This window comes from Perca flavescens, chromosome 5 (genome assembly GCF_004354835.1).
Source record: "Perca flavescens isolate YP-PL-M2 chromosome 5, PFLA_1.0, whole genome shotgun sequence".
Lineage (NCBI taxonomy): Eukaryota > Metazoa > Chordata > Actinopteri > Perciformes > Percidae > Perca > Perca flavescens.
This window is the reverse complement of record NC_041335.1, coordinates 17,778,827-17,802,501: the sequence shown is the minus strand read 5'-3', so window position 1 is coordinate 17,802,501 and position 23,675 is coordinate 17,778,827. Positions and strand designations below refer to the sequence as shown.

At 42.6% G+C, this 23,675-nt stretch overlaps 1 protein-coding gene across 3 annotated transcripts in view; it reads right to left on the bottom strand.

Moving 5' to 3' along the window:
- Positions 1-23,675, bottom strand: part of emid1 (EMI domain containing 1) — a 64,626-nt gene that overhangs the window by 13,106 nt on the left and 27,845 nt on the right. For all 3 annotated transcript variants that reach the window (XM_028577928.1, XM_028577931.1, XM_028577930.1), the window contains exons 4-9: positions 4,622-4,711; positions 4,447-4,508; positions 4,208-4,340; positions 3,361-3,405; positions 3,159-3,266; positions 923-1,030 (exon numbers count right to left, since the gene is read on the bottom strand). In XM_028577928.1, the coding sequence (XP_028433729.1) occupies positions 923-1,030; positions 3,159-3,266; positions 3,361-3,405; positions 4,208-4,340; positions 4,447-4,508; positions 4,622-4,711 (546 nt within the window). The remainder of the gene's footprint in view (positions 1-922; positions 1,031-3,158; positions 3,267-3,360; positions 3,406-4,207; positions 4,341-4,446; positions 4,509-4,621; positions 4,712-23,675) is intronic.

The following is a 23,675-nucleotide window of genomic DNA, read 5'->3' as shown; positions in this document are numbered from 1 at the left end:
GCTAACAAATCTGTGCGCTGCATACTTTGTTTTACCACTGAATCCACATAAACCCGCAGATAGGATGACCTTGAAAGAGCCGACGCAGGCCCCCATCTGTCTCTCACACTCCCCCTCAGCTGTCTGAGCGGCCTACATCTGGAAGTTGTTGAGTGACATCAGTGATGGACAGGTTCTCATCCCAGCATGTGAAGTCTGAGTCAATGTCAGACTGTCTCTGCCTCCATTTAATACTCTTTGATTCTGTTCTACTTGGCTGGTAGACAATAAGTAGTAGTGGTTAAAGGATTACCACCATCCTGTCTGTTTCTCATTCTCCTTGTTTCTTTTGTATATCAGCAGTCCTACAACTTATGAGAGCTCTTGCGCAGCAACATTAAAGTCTGTCTACAGGTCTTGGGGAGTACTATTGTATATATGAAATAAGTTTTATAAAGCCTTTTGTGGCACTGATAAATTGCCTCAAATGATGTCACTTGAGTCAGCGTCGGTTGGGGCTAAAGACTACAAGTTTGAAAATTAAAGAAGAGCTTGTGGAGTTACAAAGAAGTGAGCTTACAGTTACCAGACTTCTGTAGCTCGCTCCTCATCTCTGCTTGAGGCTAACAGCTCAAGGCTACATTAGCTGTTACTAACATAACACTCCTGAATCTACATACAAACTGTCGGAGGTTGAGTTGCATTGTGTGTAATGTAGGTGCCAGGCGGTAGATGCTAGATCGGATCCGCCAAACGTGTCTACGTCAAAGGACGTGCCTCATGGCCTGTCTTATTCTGCCTTTTTCTGCCTCTGATTGGCTTACCCTAGTATTCTTACCCTAACCCTAACCAATCCCCACTCCCATGCCTAAACCTAACTACGTCGACCATGAATTTGTGTCATGGTGACTGTATGAAGTCCGTTAATTGTCCAGGGTCTTACTGTGGTCTGGTTCTGGGATGTGGGCACTGGCTGGAGCTGGAGGCCCTGGAGGGCCAGGCGGGCCTGGTAGACCCCTCTCTCCGGGAAGGCCTGGAGGACCACGGGGGCCTGAGAGAAAGGAATGACAGAAATATCACTGTGCGGACAGACATACTGTACTTCAGAGGTATGTCATATGATCATAACATTTCTTCTGGAGCGACACATCACAACAGCAGACTGGTAATGATAAATGAGGGTGATGCGATGATAGGAGGATAAACTATGACAATAGATTAAAGTGCTGAATGATACAACATAATAGTGTCAGGCAGGAGTGTGTGTGTGCCTCTATATGTATGTATGTACGTATGTGCATATGTGGCGCAAAATCAGCAGCTATACAGAGGAGAAGTGTATGAACTGGCCAACTTTGTTTCTTTGTAATTAACAGAAGGAGGGTCTTTAACTGACTCAGTGACATGGGAAAACTCAAATAAACACCATTAAACTCTGCAAAGTGTTACTGGCACACTGGTTCATAGCAAATGAAATGCTCCCTGCATAAACACCACTAGCTTTTGGACATGTATATGTATGAGTAACAGCCTGTAAGTGGTCCATATGGGCTGGTCAGTTAAAGTGTTCCTTCTCCTCCCCCAGCCTTTTTTTTTTTTTTGAAGGTGGAAAAACGTACCACCACAACTACATCTGACCTCATTGTTTGGACTCTACTGAGGTAATGCTGCCCCTTAAACACCACCTCTTGCCCTCCAACAGACCCAGACTCACCACCTCTCTGTTTATGTGCTGATGCAACTGACAATGACAGTCCACTAATTGCTGCTTTGCAAGGTAATGTTATTATAGCTCTGATTTGACACCTCTGTGGGCCGTTTTCACTTAGCCTCGATAAACACTGCAGTATGACCGGCTGGGTTTTGGCTGCGCAGGGGAGACTCCAAGCTACAATCTGCAACATAGTGGTTGAAATGGCCAATCAACGTGGCCCTTTAGAGTATATGTGACATATTGGGGGGGGGAGAAACAATTTTCATTTTTTTCTGCAGAATAATGGTTCCCTGGAGATGCCGGGGGATACTGCATCAAAGTTTGTAAAACAACTCTCTTCTCAGGATTCATCATAATGTACAATATCACTTCTCCTAACAACACAAGTACACTTTTCTCCCATCTTTCCAAGAACCTCTGGATCAAAAACATATTTGTCTAGATTTTCCATGACATTGGACATATTCCAGTCCTGTGTTTATCTTTCTTTTTAAAATGAAAAAAATCAGCAAGAAAACAGAGCTTCAGATGCAAGACATAGATCTGGTTTTGGGTACTTATATGGTAATGGAGATAGAAAAAACAATAACACCACATGGAAATCATAAGGACCTGGGATTTGTGTATATATAGCTCATGTTCATTTCAGATTGAAGTCACATGGAGCTTCTCGGAAAGTGGGTTTGTAGTTTAACTTTTGCTCTAAATCTCGTCTTTACCCAGCAGCAGGCACAGAGCCGGGGTCGTATGTTAGCCTGAGAGGAGAGGCACTCCCTTCATGATCCAGAGCAGAGAAATAACAGCCTATAGCCAGAGCAGATGTTGCGACAAACTTATACCGCCATTTACTCGGTCATCATTCAAGTCATAGCTGCCTGTGGATTTACTTTTTCCCCAACAGCTCATTTATTATTTGTACATAAGGTCTGAATACATAGAGCAGATTTATGATTCTGGTTTGTGAGCAGCAGCACATGTTGGGGAGTTTTTATGTAGTCTGAAAACAAATGCTTTTGCTGCCCACTGAAACAGCACTTTTAGAAACATATGATTTTAAAGGCCAACGGACAAAATACCCAAATTCCAGAAAGTTACCAGCAGGCCACTGGAACGCTCCAGCATATACCACCGGAGGGTCTGTGGGTTGACCCAGTGGTTTAAAAGAAAGATAAACTCTGCAGCAGGACATCACGGATCAGTCATTTGTTTTTTCCACTGTTGTTTCCACAGGTATTTGGTCAACAGTGAGCCATTCAAATGTCTTGTTCTACAGACAATAGCTTAAGTGGAGAGGCAAGTATTCAACTGCCCTGCAACTCCCTCTGTCTCTCCCAATGAAACAACACAAGTGCTTCATGACAAACTGTGTCAACAACTTCTAAGAAAAGGTTAATTTGTTTCTCTCAGCTCACAACTATCTGCTAACAGCAAGCTGTGTCTATCTCTACTTTCAGTCCTATCTTACCTGCAGGTCCCGAGGATCCCTTCAATCCAGGGCTTCCAGATGGGCCCCTTGTCCCGGCCTCCCCCCGAGGCCCACTGGGACCTGGCAGCCCTCGAGACCCTGGCTTCCCTAAGAGTAGGAAACAGTCATGACGAGTAATCGAACTGGTTTACATCTTAAATGGTTTTACATGGATTGAAAGGCAACTATGGTCACAATGTACCTTCTTTGCCAGGAAGGCCATCTCTCCCCTTTTCACCCTGAGGACCTGTAATGAAAACAGAGAGATGGCTTAATTGAGAGGTGTGGCTCTATGAAAGAATCTGGGCTCAAACCACCTGGAGAAGAGGTTGTTTGAAATCCATGGCGGGATGGGGTGAAACTCTCTAAATTCTAAGTAATAGAGCAAAAAGACTTTTCATTACTGTCTAAGTCATTGTTAGGTTTGATTTAAATTTCAGTTCCAAAATATTAAATATTTTCAATAATTAAAAAAAGATATTTTTGTAGTTTTTAAAGGAGCCATTGATTAATTTTGACTCAGCCAATGGATTTCCTTTTTTTTTTTCAATATATTTTATATACACAGTATGTTTCATTCAGTGTATTAACGGTTGCCCCACCGTGACCATTCACCCTGTTATAGTGAGACTCTGGATCCATATAAGGTGCAGGGGGGATTAAAGCACCACGTACGGAGTGTAACACATAACACATAAAACGCGACAAGGTGACGAACAGAACAACAGAGTGAAGTGACTGGGCTCGACTCCAGAAGAGGACAGAGAGAGAAAGAGAAATGTTCGCTTTCCACACAGCCACAGAGCACTCAAAGTGAGCAGCACAGACAACTGGGCTTAACTTTTGCTAAAGGAAATGAGTGTGTATGCAGTGGAGGAAATAAGATATGAGCAGAGGCAAGCAGGTAGACGGCTGAGAAAAGCTGCAAGGAGTGATTTCTGACTAAATTATCAAAACACAAAACCCTAGACTCAACTTAATAGAAATATGCAGTCTTTTTTTTTTTTTAACCTAAAACCTATTCATGCATGACAGCATGATATACCTACCTGCAGGTCCCTGCTCACCAGGAGCTCCCTGAGTGGGCACAGCCCCCATCAGTAATGAGGCTTCTGGTGCAGTTGCTCCTTTACCCTGAAGGTGGCGATGTGATATGGAGGCTGGGACAGTAAGTAATTGGACCTGGTACAGGAAGACATAAAACAAGTGTGGGCAATTAGCCAATATGCTTCTTTTATGTATTATATTTCCAAGTGATTCAGATACTGTGTCTGAATGACTACAGTACCTTTGCTTCCAGTGAGCTCAGCCGGTCAGTCAAAGCTGTGATTCGACTGCAGTTGAGACAATCTAGAGAAAAAAAACATGTTTGCTTTGCCTTCAGGAATCAGGAACTTAAATATGTAGTTTATATTTGCTATTGTGCTGTATAGTCAAAGCAGTAACATGTTCACAGCTCTTACTAGAGATTGGCTCTCCTGTGCGTGTGGGCGGGTGGCGAAGCGTGGATGATTTCCTCACTGCCACTTGAGCTACAAGCTGGTTCCCTGCATCTGTAACAGAAGATAAAGATACAGAAACATGTCACCTCTGTGGCTTGGATTTAAATTTATAGTAATGTCTTGACCTTGACCTTTATATTTGGAAATTTCAATTTTCATTCATATTCATTGCAAATTGTGCGCTTTGTCTGTTAAGGTAGTGCTATATTAGTGCAGTCCATTTACCATCATACGCAAAATGCCAAGCAAATGCTGGGAATCACAGTTTCAAATTCTCCCCTAGACCTATTCAATTGTTTGATGCCCACAATACTTGGCTCTCCACTAAATCAAATGGAAATCAACCGGTTTTGATAATGCTGCTCACATTAGAGCGGAGAGGAGGCAAAAACACCAAAAATTAAAAAATCTTCGAGTTTTAGCTCGTTGTTTAGACAAAAACGAGACATCTGAAGATGCCAATCGGGGTTCTGGAAAATTATTATGGGCATTTTTCACTATTTTCCTAGTTGACTGACTGACAAACGTGTGAAACATGATGCAAATACAATATCCTAGGAATTACAGCTATATTAGAGGATTGAAGTAGTAGGAACAGTAGGAAGTAGTGTTTCCCTAATGCAGAGAGAGCTGGAAACAAGAGTGTGGAGGTCGCCATTGTGATGGGATGAGTCAAACTAACTTTTATGAAGGACACTAAAGTTTGTGTCCCGTAACAGACCTGCAATTAATTATTTTTTTTCTTGTACTGTAGCCACGATCTCTCCTTTTTCTTAACCAAGTGTTTTAGTTGCCTAACCTTAACCATAGCTCTGTAGATGCCATGCGCAGATATTGTAGAAAAAACTTTAAAAAGGTCAAGGTATGGACAGGCAGCAACAGAAAAACAACTGAGCCTAAAGAAATAGTGACAATAAAACAGTTTAACTGATCCAACTTCTAAATACTCCTTAATAGGGGGCAATATGTCATTTTGTGTTTAACGTTGTCATCATTCCAATGATATGAAGTTACACTGTGTGTTGTGTGAAGATGTTTCACTGTGGAAGATACCAGAAATCAACTCGGTGGGTTTCTATCTTCCAGGTGAGCTTCTTACTCTTAGCCAGAAAGAGATGACAATAAGTTAACAGGATGTAGAGAAGACAGAAATGGAAATCACCAGAGATTGTTGCAACTTCTGTGAGAGACAAACAGTGTGCACGCTGTCTTTGCCAAGCTCCTTTCCTTTTGCCTTGTTTCTTTATGGAGTATAATATCACAAAAGCCTTGGAGAGCAGAGAGTGTAAAGACAAACAATAGTTTCCTTGTGCAGAGAGAATGGGCAGTCTCGGCTCGCATTCTGTCTTGCCTTCATTTTATGAAGTGTGGGAGTTTGTGTCCATGGGTTCTGGATGTTTTGAATGGGCAGACCTTTGTGGAAATGCTAGACTGACTCTTTTGTCTGGCCTGGTCTGGCTCTGGTCGGCCCAGGTGCTCCTGATACAAACAAGAGGCTGGGTTCAGCACCTCATTAGCCACCAGGAAGCACGTCTTTCCCATTCAGCGGCCAGCAGCCACGGTCAACGCCAAGTGCTATACTAAAAGAAGCCACGAAATAGCACCTGCAGCACCAAGTTGGAGCAAGAGGGCGGTATTCTTCTTAAACGGCCTCCCTTATTGTAACATCGGATGTAATGATCTATCTCTATCCACAGCAGACCCAGCAAAGGAAAATGAAGAGCTTAACAAACACTTAAGACAGGAAAGCATAACGGGTTTGGCAATTACCCAAAGAGGAGGGAGAGGGAGGGGAAAGGATGGAGTATGAAAAGTACACAGAACACATGGTTTCAGGTAAATTGAGACCACTTCAATAATTCCCCCTCCTCAAACTCTGTGCTCATGATTTCACTGTGTTGGGTTCTGGGTATTTCTCAGAGGAATACAAGTGTAGATGGATTTAAACCATGTAAGACCTGAGACTGAAATGTTATGGCATGCGCTCTAGATTGTAGAAAACTCTCCCACATTTTGATAACAATGGACGTGGAGAACACACACTTTGTTTCAGCTCTTCACTTGTCTGCAGCGCACTTCAGTCCGCATGGGAAGGACTGCGGAGACAAAGAGACTGAGGTGTGTGCGTACATGCACATGCCAGGGACATTTTCTCTGGAGCTTGGCTCATGTAGATGGCTGCATTCAATTACAAAAGGGGGCTAGAGTAAAGAACATTCAAGTGCCAAGATCCCCTCACCCACGCTCCAGCCATCGTATGAAGCATTAACCCGGCTTTGGCGCAAGGACAACTGTCTCCCACACACCTTTCACACACTATCTCTGTCTTGCAACAACAAATTTAAAATCCTGCAAGACCCCTCTTTTCTTCTGTTAACTACACTGTGTGCGTGTGTGTGTGTGTGTGTGTGTGTGTGTGCATGCAGGCTGAGTTTAAGGCCTGGAGAAAGAGGATGATTCGGATGCCTCGAGTGTGATCCATCGCTCTCTTGGCCAAAAATAACATCATCACAGTTAATAAATGACCCCTGACGGACGTGGCTCATTGTATCCGCTCTTTGTTCTCAGTGGGCTAATTGCCCAGTGTGGGGTGGGGGTGGGGGTCAAAGAAATGTGTGAACGTATTTGACCTTTTGCCCCCATGTTGCACTGGGCCCTAATCAGCGACTGAGTCAGAGCTCTTCACTAGAGAAATACCCCCACAGAGAGTTCAGCGGGCCAGAGGCCGTCCTGACATCAGCTCTGTCTGACACACACACACACACACACACACACACACACACACACACACACACACACACACACACACACACACACACACACACACACACACACACACACACACACACACATATTCAGGTGCTTATGCTATGATTGTTTATGTTCACATCATTATATGCATTGCATATTGAGTATAAAGGTATCTTGAAGCAGCAGGACTGGCAGTGATAACAGCCTCTAAAAAGCAAATCAGATTTAGCAGAAAACTTTCAGACTGAATTATTGGAGCTCTGAAGCCATCCAAAAGTCAAGGGGAGCTCTTACAGTGTTTCTAAGCATGTAGCTGGGGGCTAGGTTAGACAGGTTGATGAAATTGTTTGCCGAAATCTGAGCAATAGGTCTGCCAAGCCACACATGTCGCCCCGTGGGCCCTAGATGAAACCCTGACAGGAGTTTCTCCCCTGTGTTTCCTCTGCTTCACTTCACTTGCTACTGGAATAAATGAAAAACACTAAGGTGAGTAAACCGACCACTAGCTTAAGTTTGTTGAAATATTCATTGTATAAGTCATCAATACTATGCTGGCTGTCAGACTTGTCTCCAAACAGCGTCCAGATCCAGCTGAGACAAAATGCAGTTCACATGTGGTGTTTAACGTGTCTCAACTGTGTATTGAGTTATCTCGTGTGATTATATTTCATTTCCTTGGAGAAATTGCGGAAAGATGAAAAAAATACACATTTGAAGACTTTTTGCATACTGGATAAAACTTCAGATAAAAAAAAAAAGATCAAAAAGTGATATATGACAATGCAGACAGAAAGAGAGTGAATGGTAGCTTTCCTTGGAATAGTTTGTGACTCAGCACCAGAGATACATTTATACCAAATGTGAACAGGACTGAAGGGGGAAACCGCAACATTTTCGATTTGGATTTTGCAAAAGCATTAACAACCTGCTCTCACTATTATATCATTATATTATCATTATGGGAGCCTTATTTCAAAGCTATTACTATTGGCCCTTTAAAACCCACTTGAGCTCAGCTGGGGCCACCAGATTGAGTGCCAAGGGCAAAGTGACCAGGACTGCAGCTGCACCTCTTGCTCTACAAACTGAGGTGTGTGTGTGTGTGTGTGTGTGTGTGTGTGTGTGTGTGTGTGTGTGTGTGTGTGTGTGTGTGTGTGCATGTGCTCTTGTGTAGAGTTTTGCGTGAGAGAAAGTGCACGTGACAAACACGCAGGCTGCATTATTACTGGGCCAAGCTCTGTAGCTCTATTCCTTCAGTGATACTCTCCCAGTGAAAATAAACCAGAGCTCTCATGCTAAGAGGCCAGTTAGCCCTGCCAACCCGAGCCTTTAAACACACATCTCACAATCAGTTGTACTGACTGCCTGATCATCGAAGCTCATCACCTACTGAGGTTTATTAGTTCTTCTGCAGAAAGATTCAGCAGCTTGCACACAGACAGGCCTTTAGGAGCTTCATGAATGTACGAGTGAGGCTTTTGTCCTCTCATACTGTAAGGTCTGCAGCAGAGGGTGGACAAATGTATAATATCAAGGTGTATCTGTACTGTTTTCTTAACGGTGTTGTCTCAAAGTTTCTGTAGGGAGATACAGTACAGGGACTGTGAACGCAAACATCAATACACAAACACACAGCGAGCAGACACAGCAAAGTGCAAGGTCCTGATCCATCTCTGTCTGGTCGATTAGCTGAGCTCAGTGCTGCAGCATCATTAGTGACCAGACGCTGACAGCCAACCAGGGGAGGCATTTGTCTTTGTACCACCTTGGGCAGATTGACGATTGCTACTGCGTACGCGTATACACACACACACACACACACACACACACACACACACACACACACACACACACACACACACACACACACACACACACACACACACACACACACACACACACACACACACACACACACACACACACACACACACACACACACACACCCCTCCTTGAAATAAAGGCAAGCAATTTCTTTTGTCTCTTTTTTCCTTCAAAACAATAACCCATATGAAAAAGACCCAGCCAGGTCCATAGCTTCAAACCCAGATAGACAGTGCCAACCACTGCACCTCCGTGCCGCCCCAAATTCTTGTATAATGCAAATCAAAAAATAGGTAGTAGAGAAATGACTTTTTTTCATGCAGACCTCCTACATTATTTAAAGTACAGATGTCAGGAATTAAATATGGTAAATGAAACACTTCAGAAACAAAATACCACAAGTGAAGCTATTTAAAGTTGTGGGAGAGATATGAGCAGTTCTCACAGCTGGTTTTGCGTCGGCCACTAGAACCCAAGCAAGAATCAACAATTTTTTTTTTTATCAGGCTGTCTGATCAGAAGTAGAGGAAAACAACATTCACAGTCTCTCTTCAGAATAAGACACTGTGTCTCAATGAGATTACCTGTATGAATAAAGGTTAAATAAAAGAAAAAAGAAAATTCACTTCATCATTCGACCTGCGTCAGCTGAGCAAAGTGCATTAGACACACATGTTCGACCCTGATCTTGAGATGGGTCTTCTACTAAGGATACGCTGACCCAGTTAAGCAGATCAGGTATCGTGATGAGACCATAATGTCATAGATCCACATTAAATACTGTTCCTTTGTCCATGTCATTATTATTTTCACAATCAGTTATATTCATTCAGTCATACATACATACAAGTTCAGTGTGATCAGTATTGTTGTTTCACTAATCTTCAGTTTGGCTCTGCTGATTCTCACATCAGTCCTTTCAGCTCCTCCAGCCCATCCAGATGTGCTCGCACACACAGCCTCTAATCTTTCTCAGGAAGGAGGAGGATCTCCCGCCTCTCCGTCCCACACAGGGCTGTCTTTACCTCACCTTCCCTCTCACTCACTCTCCCCGTCTCTCTCACTCTCTCTGCTTTTCCAGCACATGCCTGTAATGATGCTGGTGGCAGTGATGGGGTCTGAAGTCTGGCTGCCCCTCCTGCCCCTTTCACAGCAGGCGGTGGTGTGTAATTACAGCACAGCACTGAATGGTCTGAATGGTGGAGTGACTGCGGTCTACTGACAGTGGTGTTTGTCTGGCCTAAAGACATGTGCTCCCATTGGCATTCTGGGACAGGAGACTGGCCTCACTGGGTACGGACAGCTGTGGGGTAGACCTATCTGCGCAGGATGCAGCACTCGCCTACCATAACCTCCCCTCACTCCCTCCTGTCAGGCTTTCTGCTTATTGTATTTTCCAGAAGGAACTACATCATGGTAAACCACAACTATCTTTCCCAGAGAGGTTTGGTCCAAACTGTCGAGAATACCTGCAAGGCACTCAAAGATACTAATTACAGGAAAATTGAGCTTTGTTTCACAATCACTCACCAGTTTTGCCTCTAATTACTGAGCAGAGCAGACCTCCACTGTTTGTTAACCACTTGTTTTGAGGTTTTAGGAGTGTGGTGGTGTTCTGAGTGTCCACAACAGCAGGAGTGGCAGTTTGTGTTCAAAGAGAGAGAACGAGAATCTGGAGTTTACACAAACCTGAGAGCATAAAAAAACCCAAGAATTTTAAGTGAATTTAAAAATAATATATCTAATTTGTTGTTGTCCCAGTAGTATACAAAAACATAAAACCTTAAGCTTGTGGCAAAATGGAAACAATTTTCTTGATGCTAATGAAAGCAAACAATGCTGCGGTCTGTGTGAAGTGGCTAAAATCAGTGGTGGGCACATCTGTCGAATTGCAGTGTACTTATTTGAGATAGTATGTGGTCGGGACAGGCTGCACTACAAATCCACCCTCCACTCTTTAAACATTTCCTCCACTTGAATGCAGCAGATGTCTAATAAAAGCGAGCAGCAGAGGCTGACGATCCAGCTCACACCCTTCACTTTTATTAAGAGAGACACAATAACACAGAAGCCCCGATGGAACCGGGATCCTCCCTCGTGACCCTGTCTGACCCAAATAAAAGCTGCTTTGTAAACCTTTCCTTGGCGACACCCTAGCTTTCAGTGACCTCGGTTGGCATCTTATTCAGTGATGTGCAACCCTTTTCCCCCATCCATGTCGCTCCTGCGGTCACCAAGGAAACCAGCAAAAACAGGACTCAAGGGCTGCAGACCAGGACTGACTGAATGAAACCACACACTCCTCTGCTGCTGATTTAGTGTGGCAGAGAGGGGTCTGTCTTGTCTGTAACCTCTCCATATAAAACACTCCCTACACACCGCAGTAGTTAAACCCCATTCCTCTCAGCCGAAACACTGCCGCAAGTGGCAGACAAACACACGTGCACTTTCTCTCACGCAAAACTCTATACAAGAGCACAAGAACGAACACACAAACACATACACACACACACACACACACACACACACACACACACACACACACACACACCTTTGTGACTAAAAAACCCATCAACATTTTCCTTTGAAGGATAATTCCGCTTTATTACAACTCGGGTCTTACAGACATTTGGTCATTGTCTCTATTGGTTATGACAAAAGTAAAGACCAAAGTAATTGCGGATATCTGAGACCATGGCATAATTGCTATAAGTCTGATCGGGCAAGAAACACAAGCAGACAAGTTGTAAAGATGCCAACAGTTAAACAGGATAATCTAACTCTCTTTATTTGAAGGTGAAAACGCACCCCCCCAAAAAAGAATGCACCCAAAATGTCAGCAATAAACCCGCTACAAGACTTAACTGGAACAACTGTGAGGAATATGGTTAGCAACTGTAATGTGGTTTCGCTGAGTGTCAAATTGTAATCTCTTACAGTTTTTCAACACACTAAAATATCATGCATAGCACAATTATTTAAACTGACACACAGAGAGCAAAACCCCTTCTCAAGTCTCCAAAAGTCTAAACACATTTTCTGCTTCACACACATTTTGCAATTCAAAATGGCATTTTTAATGCACTGAACACGGATCTCTGCATAAGACACAACAATCTGACATAATGTCACATGTTTGCCATTTCAAAATACTACCATACAAAATGACACTACATGAGCTAACTGGCCATTATATGTGCCACCTGGCCAAACACCTCAATGGTTAATTGTTACCACTTCAATCAGGAAGTAAGCACAATGAAAAGACCACAGGTAAGCAATCTAAAAAATAAAAAAATAAATGTTTCAATACCGTATGTGTGTATCTGCAAATATGTGTACATGTGAACAATCTGAAGAATTTTCTACAATTTGAACTAGTATTATGGCAAAGCATACTAAAGATGAGAGTGCTCTTCATTATGCCCAACAGTGTGTAGTTGGTTAGACAAAAATCTGGTAATATGAATGAAGTGTGTGCCATTTGGCATTTGGTTGTAGTGCTTCATTTTGCAGGATATATGAGGTATTTTACAGTTTGGGTGTGTGGTTTTGTGAATTGTGTTAAGTATTTTGATAAAACCAGCCTAGTTGCAAAATTGTGTTTTAGCAATTGGAAAAAACTGTAATAGTTACGAAAAAAAACTTAATGTTAACTTCAAATACCAAGTTTCCAAGTACGGCATTACTGGAGGATCAAAAATGTCCAAACAGTAGCTTGCAACGACTAAGCAATATAAATATGTCGACTTGACCAACAGCAATAGGAACAGCAGTGGAGAAGTAGCTGCTCTCTGCAAAAAAACACTGCTGAATTCCTGGCCAGCAGACCCTTTACTCTGACCCTCTCCATTACCATACAGAGGTTGACAAGCGCTCCAGCTCTCTGCCCACATCTGCAGCCAAGCACAGCGCAGGCCAATCCACAAACCTCAGCTAAACATCCTGCCCCATGTCCTCTGCTATACACACACACTCAGCGCTGGGTGAGTAAATCCTTTGCCCTGAGTGTTTGAAGGACACGTCCAGTCAAACACACAGTTTATTTATCCAAGGTTTGTCTGAATGCTCACTTATTATAGCTTAGAGGCCTGTTGCCACACAAGCCAAGTGTAATTTCCCTCCTGTGGTATGATTTGTGTGCGAGTACACATGAGAGCAAGTCTAGTTAAGAAAAAGGTTTCAATAACCTATATTTTTCCTTAGCCACCCATGTAAACAATAAAAACAATGATGTCCCCTCTGACAACTGTGCAGCTGGAGTCATGACAACCAAACACAAAAAGCTTGTGCTAGTGACTGCACTCGTCCATCCAGAGCCAAGACATGTCTGCCAGATTGTAGCCATTCCAACTCCGTTTAGGACGATATTCTGCTTCAATAGCAAACCATAAACGTGCCTCTCTCTGCAGGGATATAAATGAACTGAGAGCAGCAGACATGTGTGGTAAGAAGTAGGCCAAAATCTTTCTTCACTATTGTTTCAATTTTCCTCATGATTCAGCTTCTCTCAGAGAGCATTGTCCATTTCCTCCACCATAACAAATCATTTGAGTTTCCTTTGGGACATCTCATATAACATCCTAATCTCCATTTTGCCTTCATAAGTTTGGATCATTTTACTGTGGAGGTATTCGGTCCCACTCTGAGGTTTGTCAGGGTGAAAAATGTTAGACGTAATATGCTGAAATAGCTAAAAACCACTGTTTCAACACATACTCTTATATGGGACAGAGGCAGAGGAGTCAGTGAGAAGAAATTTTATTTGCAACATCTTCTCATCAGATATTCCCCTCGTCATTGTAATTATGCTTGACAGCCAATATAAACATCTGTAGAAACATAAACGGTTGAGTAAAAACCCCTCTGAGATTCAAGAATTACTTGTTTTTTGCATTTTTAACTGGTGTTAAAATGGATTGTGTAAAAGGATAAACTATAATTGGATTTGAAATGGTTTCAGAAACCCAATGGAGAAATAAAATGATCTCAATTGAACCATATAACCCCTTTAATGCTATAAATAACATGAAACACACCAGAATGTAAGGCCTCAGCATGCTTCAAAACAAGGTATTTAGTGTAGTCTTGGGTGGTATCTATTTTTTCATACCTTCTTGACATTTCACCAGGGTGTTCGGTATACAACGGTATTTGTGTAAAATGAAAAAGTGCACCTGCATCAGTTTAATAGAAAGAGGAGAGTCGTATTTTTGACGGTACTGTCGAAATTTCAAAATTATATATATATATATTTTATTCCTGGTATATCAAAATACCGTCTGTGGGAGACGTCACACACATTCCTGCTGAAGTTTTCTCACTATTCAACTAGTCTGGCTTACCGGATTTACAGTGTGGGTATAAACCGACATCTGGCGCGTGAGTCAGGCATTCTCCCCCCCTTCCGCTAGCTCCGCTATCTATTTTGCAAGTCCCCCCCTCCATACCAGAATGTTTACTCGTGCAGCCAGGCCGTACTCCATCGCCGACACAGCGCTGTGGAGATAGGTCTGGTAATGCATGACTACTATTCCACAGATCAACAGTTTGGTGGCGGTAATACACCAGGAAACTTGTTGACTAGTTTAAGCATAATGAGCTCTTTATGGTTCCTAGGTTGCTACAGTGTATCACTACAGAGACATTGTACCTTATCTGCACTTTGAGCATTCAGGGTTCATAATAGGTTCCCTGACAGCAGATACGTTCATGCATGAAAGGAAAGCAGACATGGAAGTCTGGCTGATAAAAGCACAGCAGTCTGTGTGTGTCCAACATGCTGCATGTTTGGACCCTGGCTGAGTCACATACAGTCCAATACTGCAGACACAGGCCTGAGTCCACAGCAGGGTCTCAAAGCCCCTGATTTAGACGGCTCACATTCTCTCCTCAAATAAAAACTTCACTTAGGCAGCTACCAAGAATACTGTCAGGTAAGAGAGCAAAAGAAATCATATATGAGATACACATATTTTCCATTAGATAAAATCCACCTACTGATGCCCTATCGACAAATAGTCAAATATGGGTGAGCTCTCAAAACAGTGGCACAGTGCCAGGACCAACATCACTCCCTCCACACTCAGGTTCAGTGTAAGATTGATGAGTCTGCTGCACACTGCTGCCTCATTGTAATCACCATCAACCTAATGCCAAATCTGAGCATCACTCTTTACATCATTATACATTTCTGTTACAGGAATTATTTTATGGAATAGTCTTCCACTTCATATCAAAATGGCAGTTACGAAATGGGATTTTAGACATAAAGTTAGGGCCTACTTATGGAATAAAATAGATAATTAGGGGGAAATAAAATCTAGATTGGGGACAGGGAAATTTATTGTTTGGTAGGTCATGGTGTTTTAGCTGGTTTTTTGATGTGTAGTGTTATTTTTTTTTTATTGTTTTAACCTTAGGACTGTATGTGTTTGCATGTCCTGTTCTCTTACATCAGGGACCATGTTGGAAAAAAGTGTTTCTCGCTTTTACATGTTATCCCTCGGATCCCCTTGTTGTCTTTCTATATCCATAAATAAACCAAACCAAACCAACTGTGCACCTGTTAAAACACACAGACACACGGGACTGAGACTGACCACGATACTGTGCCTCTGTGACATGAGTTTGAATAACACAGCCATCCACCGGATACTACTGCATCCCTTCTCTCAGTACGCTGACAGACCGGGCCTCCACACTACTCGTGGACACATATAATCCTACTGCTGCAGAAAATGAAACCGTAATTAAAAGGCAGCAGGTTCGCATTTTTGGCTCTCAGCTTTCTCCTTCGAGGATCCAAACAATCTGAGTGTTGGTGTGATCAAACCAAATGGTGATCTGCTGCGGTTGATTTCTGGGTTACAGATGTTTATAAAGCTGCTTCAGGTTCCAGACTGACAAATGAACAGACTATTAGTTATTATTACTACTAGTTATTAAATCACTGAGGAAATAGGGATAAACCTCAGACATAACGCAAACTAGACAATGTTCCGTAATATCTTTGTTCCTCATTATAAGCATTTTGCTTGTATTGTATTGCCAGGGTTATAATTCAATAACATTATAATTTATCGTCTCTCAGTTAATTTGCCTTGTCAATGGGTAATTGTGATATCGTGAAGTGTCTTTATATTTGTGGTACTGTCTGTATATTGATTTTGGAAAATAGTCTCATTAACATCTTATACATTTCCTTTTTTGGTATTGCCAAGCCTAAATTTGGAAGCAACTTTCACAATTTTTTTTTTGGGCCTTGGCACAAATATTTTTGGTCTCTGTGGAGCTCCCGTCGCTTTGAAAACTCACATAAGCCTAAAGTATCAAAGAGCTTATTGCCAAACCTCTTTTTATTATGCTGCTAATTAGCATTCAACCTATCAATATGTCCTGGCTTTCTGGCAGCTTTAGCATAGTCTTCTTGAGGTTTTGAGATTATTTTGTCTAACCCCTGTATGCATGCAGAATTTGCATACGTGTATATATGCATGCACACACTAAAAACCCACACGTATATACTCACACAGAGTGAGTGGAGTAAATGACTGTATGAAGCACAGTTCCTCTCAGTCTAATCCCTGAGTGAATGGTGTACTGTGTGCCAGGCATTCCTCTGTGTTTTTTGGGGATTAGACCCCACTTACTTCCAGGGGCCGCAGGGTGGGATCAAAGCTGATTGGGCTTTTTGGGTTCAGGGTGGTAGCGTGTGTAACAGAGAGCCTCTACTCAGGTAGACTCGCAGGGTAGGGAACTGGAGAACATGACACCACGGCCTAGACGTGAGACAGCGACACAGGTCGCACACACCTGGTGGTCAACCCTGTGCTAATCCAATACAGCGCTAACCGGCACTGTGCTGATTGATGGCTGGCCTGCAGGAGTTAAGGCTTTAACTCTGGCAATAATCCAGGTATGCCGGACCATGGCTCACTGAGGTTACCCAAACACAAATCACAAAACAAAGGAGATTTTAATCATGGCTCTCTTCAGTCATGGGTACAGTTTACACAGTATAAGGAGACTTTTACGATGAAGACATGAATGAGAATGTATCTGAAAGACTATGCAACAATCTGGACCTCATTCTCCCGATCACTCACACTGCACCGCAGGCTTAAGACAGACAATTTACATCCAGCTAAACAGAAGACAGACAAAACAAACATGATAACTGATACGTAGTGACCTCAGAACACCTCAACAGATCCAGCCAGCGCCTGACCTTTACCCTGGCAGAAAAAACTTTATAATCCATTTAAGACAACAAAGAGGAAGTGGAGGAAGTCTTTATGGTGACACTACAATGTGTAAAGTATTTGAATTACCAAAATAGTCCACATCAGGACAAATACACATAGATGGCAAAGAGCTTTGGTCTTCTGTCAGAGATTAACAAGGCTAAAATAGCGAGACAATCTGGGCACACTGGAAATAAACAGAGTATATCCTCAAATAAACTCAGATATTAACAGGAAATTAGTGTGTCTGTGCATGTGCAGTATTCAGGGAGAAAACCCACACGAAGAGCAGACAGTGCATGCAGTAGACGGCACTAATTACTGGATGTAATAATTTCAAAGACTAACCCATGTATAGCCAGAGCTATCTGCGTCATCTTAATCCTGATGACAAACACTTATATACAACTTGTTTTAGAAATAAACAAAATGACCATCAGAGGATTTCAGCACCCTGCAGATAAGCATAATCATGACAGGCATGGTCTAGCAAAGTTGATTGCACACCACTTAAGCTGCAGTAGGATATCTCTGCTCTTCTTCAAACCCAGCGACGACACCTCAGGTCTGGCCAGTGTTACTACAACATGTGGTTCTGTCTCATGTCTGCTTCCTCTGACAGATGGAAATCGTTTGTGTTTTGCACCATTGGAGATAATTATGCATGCTCTGTGGGCTGTACAAAGGGATGATAAGATAAAGAGGACCAGCGCAGAGCTGAACAATACAAGGGACAAAAATACAGACGCTGGGGATATAGCGGGTGTTTTTCTACAACACAGTCCCCAGATCAGGGTCCTGGAGTGTTTGGGCATGGGGGCAAAAGAAAAGAAATGAAAGAAAAGGAGGGGCAGTGTGTTGTCTATATCAACGATGTCACCTGTATGTGTGAATTATGTTGAGTGGGAATTTCTGGCACAACTTCACCTACTTTCAAGGTGCTTGCAGAAGAGAAATAGTCTGAAAAGACCAAAACTGCTTAATACATTTAGAACAGCCATAAAACACGACTAACTAACCCCAAATTCTACCATTAAATACATACAGCAACTACTGATTATGTAAAATTTAGGGTAAAGAAATGAGCTCAAACATTAAAATCAACAGTGTTTTATTTATTTATGCTTCAAAGATTTATTAACTGTGACTGTACAAGTTGCAGTGTAGATGTAAAGATTTTTGTTTTTTTTGACTAACGCCCACCAGCGGGGGCCTCTGGATGATTCACTCAAGAAAAGCTCTCAGCGATGCACTCTTCCTCCTTCAATGTTATTTTATGTCCAACTCTTTCTCTCTGTCTCGATGTGCCAAGGCACAGATGCTGCCGGGTGATGGAGTGCTGCGGTGTTAATCTGACGAAAGACTGTCACACAGGAACTCTCCGACAGTTTGTAAGCGCACTGCGATTTACTGCCTCTGCTACAGATTACTCAGAGAGAGAAATGAGAAAACTGCCGTGAAAAATGGAAAAGGACTGAAGATAAGAGGGGAGAAGAAAAAAAGAAGATAGAGGGATGAAGATGGGATGCTTCTATTCACAGGGTTTTCACACACCAGAATCAGGGTCTTATCTCTGAAAAGCACTTCAACACAACATGCCCACAGACAGAGCTGACTGTGTGAAGACATGCACACGAGGATGAAAGAGGAGAGGCTGCCATGCAGGGGAGTGGGAGCAGATTACAGGATCAGAGGAAACACAGATCAAAACATAGCTGAACTACCACTGCCTGTACAGTAGAGAGAAACAAAAGGGCCAAACGAGAAGCGAAAAACGACGAGCCATCCATCATGCCGCTCCTGTCAGCTAATAAAACAGACTGTGTGATCATAGTTTCAGGTCAACAGGGGTCGACTGACCCCGGGGGGCTCCAGCAGGGGCTGACGTGGTGGATGCTGCCCTTATCTCAGCAATGCATTACAAAGGAACACAAGCTTCCCTTCAAACTCCTCCCCGCTGGCATTCACAACGTTTTTCAACAACAGCCTCCCCTGCACTCCCTCGCACCCACACTGTGAGAAACTGCTGACCGAGCAAAAGAACAAACTTCAAGACAAACGCCACAGTAGACACTTGGTAACATTGATCTATACTGTAGTAGGGCAAATAATTCTTTTTCATGATTGACTAATCAATTCGTTGTTTGGTCTATGAAATGAAAATCCATCAGAAGTCTAAGAAAAAACACAAATATTAAAATAAGAGAGGCCAATTTTTCAAATGGTTGTTTTGACCAACCAAAAGTTCAAAAATCAAAAATATTTAATGTATGATTCTATTAAACAAAGGAAAGCATCAAGTCCTCACATTTGAGAAGCTGTAACCAGAGCATGTTTGGAATTTCTTCTTAATAAATGATGTAACAGATTAATCATCAACTTTTATTCATTAATTCTGGTCGATCAATTCAGTAACTAATCGACTAACCGCTTGAGCACCACGAGAAAAACTCATGGATGGACGCATATTTACAAAATGACAGAAACTTCCTATTCGAGGTCTATAACTACCACTGTTGGGGAGTAACGGAATACATGTACAGGCGTTATGTATTCAGAATACAAATTAACTATATTCACTCTCTAAATAAATTAAGGCAACTCTGTATTTCCCAGAAGCCCCAATATGAAAACGAAAAAATGAGCTATTTGCATGATCAGTCACAGTGGAGTCGGAACTGGCACAACAGAGCCAGCCAGCCAGGGCAGGAATGCGTTTCTATCATGGAAATTCAAACAGCATTTCACATTAAAGAAAGAACAGGGAGAACGAAATATAACTGTGCAGTGCAACCTCTGCTTGCCAGCAACCAACCTCCTTTTAACATCCGAATCCCTCCATCTCAAACCTGAAGAAGTATCTTAAAGTAAGTTATTTTTTTTAATTAGCCAGGGGTAGTTGTCTGTAGTTTTACTGGTTACATTGCTATTTTATAGTTGACGTGCGACTTTCCATTCTCCTATGTGCTGATTTACTAGCTCCAGAGCCGTTGACAGACTTACTAGCCCCGTTTGACATGCTAGCTAACGTTAGCTAAAATTAGCTCCTGGTAGCTTAGACTGAGGTTAGATTTTTGTAGTATGCAGGTCGGGACTACAAATACAAAAATCTATCCGTTTGTTCAGGTACACATTCAGCCAGTTGGAACAGAAGAACACACCAGAGTAGGCCTGTTTAGTAATCTGTTTGTGATGGCCGCATTCCTACACTTATAAAATACAATTCAATGTGGAAGTAATCCAAGTATTCAGAATACTTTGAGTTCTGTTACGTTACTTGAGATTGAGTAACGTAACAGAATAAATTACAAATTACATTTGTGGGCATGTATTCTGTATTATGTAACGGAATACGTTTTGAAAGTATCCTTCCCAACACTGATAACTACTAGTGTAATAAAACATGATACAGATGTAGCATGCAAATAATAGTGGTAGATCCGAGATCCCTGATTTTGGGAAGCACATGCAGGTCAAACAATATCAGCAACTATATCATCATAACAGCAGTATAAAAGTCATTTAGAGCTGAGTGGTCATATTGAGACAGTCAGTGAGGTGAAGATAAAGTTTCCTTATTGAGTTTCAGAAAGGGGAGATGTCATACTAGGTCTGTCAGAGACTCATGATGTACAGAGTCTTTTATGGCTTTCAAGTTCTAAATCACGTACAGATGAGACCCCCCATAGTCACCTTGGTGTAATTTATCAGAGTGGTCCCGGACACAGCAGCCGTGGCGACGTGCCGAGCTCCCAGCTCCAGAGATTAACACTCTTCGGTCCGAGGGAGAGAAGCGCTCTGACACATATATACAGGGGGAAAACATCTGGTCGGTCTGTCTGTGTATGTATGTTTGCAGTGTCTGTCAGTCTAGCGTGTACATGTATGTGTGTGTGTGTAGTGAACATGACTGAGTATCCCTCTCTGTCCTCCCCTCTTCATCACTGATGTATCTGCAGTTCTTGGCTGACGATGACCGGATCTCTCCAGGCATTCGGTGCTGCAGTAAAAATGGGTGGATGTGTCCCACTGTCTGACTCCAAGCCCAAAAATGTATATCAAGCTGTGACACTGGAAGATATGGAGAGAGTGTCTGTGCTCCTTCATCTGCTCCTCTCACAGTAGTACAACACAGACAGGTTAAAGTACAAAGCAGCTGCTTATTAAAGATTTCAAGACACAGCGGTCAGCCAAAAACCTCTTAAAACCTCTCGTGAGCTTTTAATCCACTTACTCAACCTCTATCCTCTGCTGTTTATCGCATTTTAATTGATTCATAAAAGTCACTATTGAGAGATTAAGTTTCTACATCCACATACAAAACATGAAAGCTAACTGCTGACTTAGTGGGCTGTTTCTGTTTTATCTGCAGTGTTAAACTCTGTTTGAAAGCTGTTAAAATAACAAGTGGCAATTTAGGGCAAACCAACCTTTAAAACTCATTATAAACCCATCTACATAAAACTATATACCAGACCACTTTAAAAAAAGTATTTCAGTTTAAAGCTTCTGAATTAAACATGACATCACTCGGCAGTGAGTTGACCAGACTCAACTTGAGTGGAAAATAAAGTAGTTTTATGCTGTTTTAGCACTTCTTAGTTCTCCTCTCTGTTTCTGTAAGGGTATGAGGGTGAAAACTCAAAGAGTGCAAAGATCCATCATAATTCATACACATACACAGCGGTCGACCCTCAGGGCTGATTTCATTGTGACGGAGTTCAGTGAGAACCCTTGTATCTGTGCCCTGGCTGAGTCATGCAGACTACACTTCTGTGTCTCCCAGAGCTTTGTGCATCCGCTGACCTTATTCACACGGTGGTCAGTAAAATGTAGAGTGCTGGTGAGATAGGTATGTAGTATTCAGGAGACTTTTAAAGGGTCCAACAAGTCCTCTAACTACCTTTTCCACTTCTGGGATCGTTCAGGTGCCGCCGGAAATTCCGCTGGATGTCCCTCTTTTTAGGCCGGATGTCCCACACCTTCCATTTTCTTTGTGTTGGCATTTTTAACTCTGGTCAATTTATGAGGACTATGGTTAACTGCTCCTCAGATCCCTGCAGGGTAAATCGAGACAGCTAGCTAGACTATCTGTCCAATCTGAGTTTTCTGTTGCACGACTTAACCAACTTTTGAACGTACACGTGTTCCACCAAAACAAGTACCTTCCCCAGGCTATTTTGCAGAGGCGCCATCTTTGTGTTCGGGGCTTAGCGCTGCCCGAGACGATTGTGATTGGTTTAAAGAAATGCCAATAAACCAGAGCACGTTTTTGTCCCATCCCCGACTAGCCAGACCCTGCTCCGCAGCGCTGTGGAGAATGGTCTGGCAATGTGAGACTATGCTACAAATTACTGTTGGCATGGCATGAACCTGGTCTTCGAAAATGGTCACACTATCCTTGGCCAATAAGCGCCCCAAAAGTCCCTTTTACTGCAGTCAGCTGTGCCACATTATGCCATTCCATTTCAACACCTAAACTTTTCATCAACAATTCTTCCATTCAAACAACATCAGCATCAGAGTCAAACTGCTGACTGTTGCCATCCACTCTCCTGCTGCACAGCCTCTCAGATCGATCCTTGAGGCACTTCCAGAGAAGAGGGCGGCTGCTTGCTGCTGACAGAAGCTGCCTCGGTTATGACTGAAAACCTGCTGAAAAACTCAGCTGCACTTCTGGAACAAAAAGTAAACTGGCGGTAGCTCGAGCTAAGGTTTCTGCACTGTCAGGTGCAGCTAGGGGAAAGGAATTCCAGCTTGGCGGAAAAGAGCTGCTCTGATGGATGAATGATCCTGAGCAGTGTGTGTAATTCATCTCCCAGCATGCCCTCTCCGATCCCAATGCAGATCAAGGAGTGTGTGAGGCTTCCATCAAAATTAGACATCCACAGAGAAAGTATTAGTCTGTGGGTGAGACTTAACTGTCACTCTTATTGAGCCCTGGAGTCTCTTTTTTTCTGGCAGGTATTCAGGCTGGCTACAGTTTTCAGTCTCACAGTGTAGATGAAAAGAAAACAGAGGAACAAAGGGCAATTAGACCACAACAACATAACAGCAAGCCCACTCAATTCTCCCTGTCTATCTCAGTCAGTCATCTTCCTAGATGTTAAGACACTTGTACAGCACTTTTTTCAGCTTTAATCATTCTTTTGATTCACTGATGCTCAGGCGCTAAAAGAGACACATTGTACTCC